The following is a 7047-nucleotide window of genomic DNA, read 5'->3' as shown; positions in this document are numbered from 1 at the left end:
TTGGGAGGCAATGATTTTGACAGAAGAATTGAGAGAAGAAACAGGATAGAAACTCATGGATATAATGTTTTGGATGTTCAGTAAAGAGAAAAATCTTCAGAAGGTTACAGCCAATGTTATTGAATTAGGTGCTGCAGAAAATGATTTCTGTGGATGATCACTAATAAAGGGTTGAGGCAATTATAGAGTTGCTGGTGACATGTGAGAGAGGATGTTCACTGGAAATATAAAGGCGCTAAACAATGAAAGAATGGTGAGGAAGTGCAACTACTCCTTTTAGGAGTGTTTGGTATTGAAAAGTAAAAAAAAAAAGAAAAATTAGAAAAAGATGAACAAGTGTAGGTCAAAATGTCACAGGAAAAAGATTTTAGAATAGGGAAACATGAGCATATTTTTAAGAGCAGATGAAAAATCATTGATGAAATAATTGAGTGAAAATTATGGGCCAGGAATGACAGTAGAAATGACTTTGAATGAATTGATAAGGGGAACATGATACAGTGAACTAGGAATGATTGTTCTCAGCTAAGATTAGGTAGCTTAAATTTTAGTGAACTCAGAATTCACAAGAGTTTTGTAACTTTGTTCAGCAAACTTTTGATAACCTGGAATGGGAGAGGAGAAAGGAAATAATGACAGGAATGCAGGTTTGGTGTTTAGCAAGGTAGGCACAATGGGAGATCAAGAGAATAAATAAGAATATTATTTAAATGGTTACAGATGAGGTTCAGGCATAGAAGGACTGGAGGTTTGGGAGCTCAAACAAGTTTTAAGGGCAAAGAAGCTTCAATGGGAGAAATAAAATAGAAGCAGGGATGAAATGGGAGAGTCAAATCAGAGAATTTCAGAATTTGAGAAGTTAGAGGGCGAGAAGTTTAGACTTGATGATGAGGTTCATGGGATGATTATGGATTGGTAGTGGAAGATGTATGCAAATAAAGGTGATTGGAATTAAGAAGGTTAAGGACTTGTGAGAAAAGAGTGAAGAGGATTGTTTATTGTGGCTATAGCAGAAGAGATAGCAAGAAATTAAAGCTTGGATTCAATTCTAGAAGTGTGTCTTCAGTGGAAACCAACCCTTCATATATTTTGATAAATTTTCATATATCATGGACTTGGCAATTCTCTGTGGTGATTGGGGTTCATGTGAATGTACTGAGTCTAGTTCATTGTGAAATGGAAAGGTAGGAAAAAGTTGTATATCCTGATATCAGCATGCCAATGGGATTCCATTCTCAGAAAAGTATTATTTTTTCTTCTATTGTTCTGCATTTTTCATAAAAGGAAGCAGATTAGATAAGAAAGTAGATGGCCTTGTGATAGATGGTGATTTGGAGAATTAAATAAGAAGCCTGAGAAGAGCAGGAAGGTACTCGACAACTTTCACATTAGCTTTGTCCTTCTCTGGGTACTGGGCGATATGCGATTCTTTGAAAGCGATTGCCTGTTGATATAGGCTCTTTCTTAGCCATAAACCTCCCACCTACTTGACAAAGCTAAAGGATCACCCACTAATGGTGAATGATATCCTCCTGGATAAGATACTATTTAAAATGGCCTCTGCCCCAATAATAGCTAGGAGATATATAGACATTGATTCTGGTTAAGTACTCCTCCACTTTGTGTTTTTTTAAAAAAAATATTGATGTATCAGACTTCCTCCATTGAATTAGGTGCATCTTGAGGAAAAGAAATATACATTTTAATTTAAATATTTAAGATACAGATGCCATTCACTGTAAGCCACCTTCTGTTTCATTAATGATGGTGTTTTTCATGGTTGAAGGAAACTGTACTGGTCAGACCAAGGAACTGACAGTGGAGTTCCTGCGAAGATTGCAAGTGCTCACATGGATGGCACATCTCCAAAAACCCTCTTCACTGGAGACCTGGAACACCTGGAGTTTCTCACTCTTGACATTGAGGATCAGAAACTCTACTGGGCGGTCACCAGCAGGGGGGTGGTATGAGCATCCTTTTAGTCTTTGGTCTTCCTTGCTGAGCTTGTGAAGCTGATACTGATTGTTCTGAGTTGTCTGGAATGTGTGCAGTGATGAGAAAGCTCTTGTCACATGCTATGATTTCTGCATATAACTTGGCGTGACCCCCACAGCACTCACCATGTCCATCCTTCCCATTTCTACTTCTGCTCTGCCCTTCTGAATCTGTGAGCTTGTTAGTGGTGTGACTCTCCATCCTTTCTCCCAGGCTAGAACCTCCTATTTCTCCTTCACTCTAATAACCATGTTCATACTTAATCATTACAAATCCTTGTCCTCTGCCTCTTTTCTCAGGCCCAGCCTTTTTTCTGCCACCTCCCCGACTCTGAGCCACTTCTCTCTAGCCTTGACTAGACCATGTCCCTCATTACCGGACCTGCTTTCATGATGGAGACTTGTTGTCTTCATAAAACCACAACAAATAGGTTTGATAACCGCTCAGCCTAGAACATTGGCCTAGAGGAGTAGCTCCAAACACTTCAGCTGAATTGGTCAGCTCATCTGCTCCAGATTACTCCTTCAGCAGATCCCCTCCAACCTTATTTCCTGTGCTCTAGCCTTCAGGAACTTCTGTCAGTTCTCAAGGCACAACCTGCTTTTGCAACTGCTGGGTTCCTGTGTCCAGTGAGGCAGTGGGCCAGACCTCGTTTGTCTCTCTTGTCAGTACTCAGTTCAGATCCTGGCACAGAGGAAGCACTTGAGACAAGTTTTTGGAATGAAATCAGAGCAGCTATGTCTACAGTTTGTTGTTCTTCCAGAAGCAAACACTTGTTATTTATTTTCCAGAAGGAACTTCATTCTTGTGTGTTCTTTTTTAGTTTACCAAGTCATTTTGACTAAGGCTTGTTACCAGTCCTGCTCTACCAACACGACCCTTTGCCCCACCAGTCCTGCTATCTTCTATGACTGTACGGATCACGTTCCCTATCCCTATTGCAGAAATTGTTGACGATGTTAAATGCAGGGTCAGTCAACTCCTGTGCAATGGCCCACCATTGGATTTATTTGAGGAGGCAGTGATTGTGTATCTTTGGCCAGAATATCACATTTAGGGATGAAGGAGGTTTGGTACCCATTTCTTCACCATGCCACCTGATAAAATTGATTGGCTTATTTGAACTCCAGCTTCATTATCAATGATATGGGCACAGTGACATTTGCCTGACCAACTGCTTAGTATAGTTGTGGCTATCAAATCAGGAAATAGATATGAAAAATTTCTGTAAAGTACAGAGTCAGATATATTAGTTTTAAAGGTTTCTCTCATTTTACTATGAATCAGTCACTAACAAAATTCTGATCTTTTAGATTGAAAGGGGAAACGTGGATGGCACCAATCGAATGGTCCTGGTAAACTATCTTTCCCATCCCTGGGGAATTGCTGTCTACGGTTCCTTCCTCTATTATACTGATGAGCATTATGAGGTCATTGAAAGAGTTGACAAGGCCACTGGGGCCAACAAAGTAGTCTTGCGAGATAATACTCCAAATCTGAGGGGACTTCGAGTTTACCACAGACGCAGTAAGTATTTGTCACTGAAACATACACATCCATGGATGTACACACACAGACCAATGTACATGCCCATGCATGCAAATTGAAATTACCCCAAATATTTTAAAAATGATAACCATGTCTTAAGAATGGCTAAGTGTCTGAGACTAATCTGTCATCTGAAAGGCCAGATTGACTTCAGAGTGAGCTCATTCCCATTCTTCCCCCATCACTTTAAACTCTGTACTTTGCTTTTGCTTCACAGCACTCACTGACATATTGTCTATTGGTTCATTGCCTGAGTTTCTCATTAGAATATAACTTCCATAAGGACAGTCATTTTGTTTGTCTTGTTTCATGCCCTCTACCCAGTAACTAGAAGAGTTCTGGCATATTGCTCAGTATGTATTAATTGGATGACTGCTGGGAAAGTGTTAAAAGGATAGAATTTTTAATTTTAAAAGGAATACTTTTAGATGTTGCCTATTTTAACGTAGTTTTTTTCCAGAAATAATCTAACTTTTGTTTTTCCCTTTTAAATTAGGATCTAAAGATTATTTTTATAGTTTTGACATATTTTATAGCTTTTAGTTTCTGACCAAAGATTATCAAACAATTTGCTGTTCTATTACCTTGGTTGTCACTGGTATTATATTTATTGCATGTGGGAAAAAAACCTTTCAATACTCTTATGTAATACTAGAGACCTGGTGCATGAAATTCGTGCATCGGGGGTGGGGAGGCTGGTCCTTCAGCCCGGCTTGCAACGACAACAGCATCCCTCGCCCTGGCCTCTGGCCTGAGGCCCCTCCCCTCCCACTGCACAGCCATGGCCCCTCCTTACCCTCCACGTGGCTGGGGCATGGACACTGGGCTTGCGTTGCTGGGGCAACACCAGCATCCTGCCCCTGCCACTATGGGCGCCACCATCTTTGTTGCGGAGTGACAGTTAATTTATATATTACTCTTTTATTAGATAGGATATTTTATAGCAAATGCCTATGACATTGTTGATCATATAATTAAATTAATATAATTTTAAATGCTAGTACATTAGGCTAAGAGGGGGAAAAAGATTAGAATTTATATACTGATCACCCTAATTCTTGCATGATTTGTGGAAGAAATACAATTAATTGATGGTCCGTTCTCTATTATATAATAACAACTGTGATCCTGTTGTCATACCTTTAGGTGTTAGTTGTATAAGCTCTAGTTTTTTCTAGTATTGTTTTTAAGTTGTGAACTCAGATACCATATTTTTTAAAAAATGATCTTTATTGTTGAAAGTATTACAGATATTCCCCTTTATCCCCCATTAACCCCTTCCTCCCTGCTCCCACCCCCACCCCCAGGCCTTCACCACACTATTGTCTGTATCCATTGGGTTATATATATATATTCTTTGGTTAATCTCTCCCCACCCCCCATATTTTGTTATTAATTTTTATAATGAATTACTTGGTGACCCAATTTTAAAAGTTTGAGATGGAGAGGCAAGTAGGTAGGTCACTAATTTTTATTTCATTTAGGCTCTGCTGGATCCTCAAATGGCTGTAGCAACAATGTGAATGCCTGTCAGCAGATGTGCCTGCCTGTACCGGGAGGACTCTTCTCGTGCGCCTGTGCCACTGGATTTAAACTCAATCCTGATCATCAGACCTGCTCTCCGTACAGCTCTTTCATTGTTGTTTCAATGCTGTCTGCAATCAGAGGCTTTAGCTTGGACCTGTCAGATCATTCAGAAGCCATGGTGCCAGTGGCAGGCCAAGGTATGCCGAGTACAGTCTACGTAAGATTTGACTCCATCTGGTGCCATATGGAAATCTTTGGTGCTGCAAAGCATTTTTCCATGTATGGCTTCAGCATATAATGAATCTTGTCTTTCTTTCGCTTTAAATAAACTGGCTCAGCCTCAAGTGGTTCTCAAATTTTAGTGTGATCAGAATTGGATGGCTGTTAAAACACAGACCTGGACCCTACCCACAGATTTTCTGATTTAGTAGTCTGGGTGGGGCTAGAGAATCTGCATTTCTAACAAGTTCCCAGGGCATGCTAATGTTCTGGTCCTTGGACCACAGTGAGAATGACAGTCCTAGAACAATATAGAATGTAGCACACGATTGCAAGAAGAACTACAGAGTTGGTGGTCAGAAGAACTGGACCTAATTCTGAGGATTAATGGAAATTTAGGGTGGAAATTATACTATTATTTAGAATGATAATGAAATATCATTATCAATATATATTTGATGACTTGAAATAAATGAGCTGAACGTGTTAGTCTCTCCTTAATAACTATATTTTTGTAGCACTTTAGGCTTATATACGGCGAATGTATAAAATGATCACTCGCTTCCGAGGTGAGCCCAGGGGTTTCTAGATGTATGCTACCAAAAGAGGAACTAAGATTTTAGTAGCTTCAGAAGGAGTGTGTCACAGGCTAATGATAGAAATAAAAGGTAGAAAGGGAAGACAAAGGGTGAAGGAATGAACATTGGGAGAAATGGTCAGAAGAGATAGAAAAGCATATGATGAAGGTATCTGGCACCACACGTACTCCTGCTTGATGACATGTTCTCCGGACACATCTTTTTTTTCTCATATTTAAAAAGTAATGAACCCATGTTACCATCTTGTAAAGATATTATAAAATCAATAATTTTTTTCTCCCAACCTTTCATTTTGAAAAATTTCAAGTGTAGAAAAGTTGAAAGATACAGTTGAACATTCTTATGCTCTTACTTAGATTCAACAATTTTCACCACATTTGAGCTCTCAATTTGTGTGTGGTTGTGGGGCAACGTAGGTTTACAGTTGTTCATATGGGAAGAATACAATAATTAATAAATAATGATGCAAGAATAAATTTGTTCCATGAACTCACAACTGTAAACCTACGTTTGCCCTACCCTGTATGGACATTGTCATCAATACTCATATTTATATTTCTGTAGTTTGCCTCAGAAAATTTTTTATAGCTCTTGTGTTGCAGCCAAGATCTAATCCATATTCATGCATTATATTTGGAATGTCTCTTTAGTTTCTTTTGATTGGTAGGAGTTGCCCCTGAATTTTTTTTTTTAAGTGACAGACTGGTTGACTTTTAGAGGATTTGTCTCATTATTTCCTTCTGTTGTCACTTAACCTTTAGTCAATTTTACTTTGCATTCCCATGAAATGAAAGTTAGGCCTAATTGTTTGATTAGATTGGGTTTGAACACATTTGGCCAGAATACTTCATGGGTGATGCTATGCACTTGATACAGAATCTTATTAAGAAGAAAAGAAATAAAAGAACAATGTCAGCTTGTTCTTCTCTTAGTGATACTTAAACTTAATCACTTGGTTAAGGAAGTCACCATAAAATGCCTACCTTTTTTTTTTCTGTCTTTTTTTTTTATTGCTTAAAGTATTACAAAGAGTATTACATATGTGTCCATTTTTTCCCCAGCCCTAGACAGTCCCCTAGCCTCCCCTATCCCCCAGTGTCTTATGTCCATTGGTTATGCTTATATGCATGCATACAAGTCCTTTGGTTGATCTCTTAAC

General features: G+C 38.9%; 1 protein-coding gene across 1 annotated transcript in view; it reads left to right on the top strand.

Annotated features, from left to right (window-relative positions):
• LRP2 (LDL receptor related protein 2) overlaps positions 1-7047 on the top strand; it is a gene marked incomplete at its 5' end in the record, with an annotated part of 158131 nt that overhangs the window by 78367 nt on the left and 72717 nt on the right. The window contains 3 exons of the mRNA XM_015565782.1: positions 1787-1964; positions 3309-3522; positions 5028-5267. Coding sequence (XP_015421268.1) covers positions 1787-1964; positions 3309-3522; positions 5028-5267 — 632 coding nt within the window. The remainder of the gene's footprint in view (positions 1-1786; positions 1965-3308; positions 3523-5027; positions 5268-7047) is intronic.

Source organism: Myotis davidii, unplaced genomic scaffold, assembly GCF_000327345.1.
Source record: "Myotis davidii unplaced genomic scaffold, ASM32734v1 scaffold59, whole genome shotgun sequence".
Taxonomy (NCBI): Eukaryota; Metazoa; Chordata; class Mammalia; order Chiroptera; family Vespertilionidae; genus Myotis; species Myotis davidii.
This window is presented reverse-complemented; position numbering and strand designations above follow the sequence as displayed.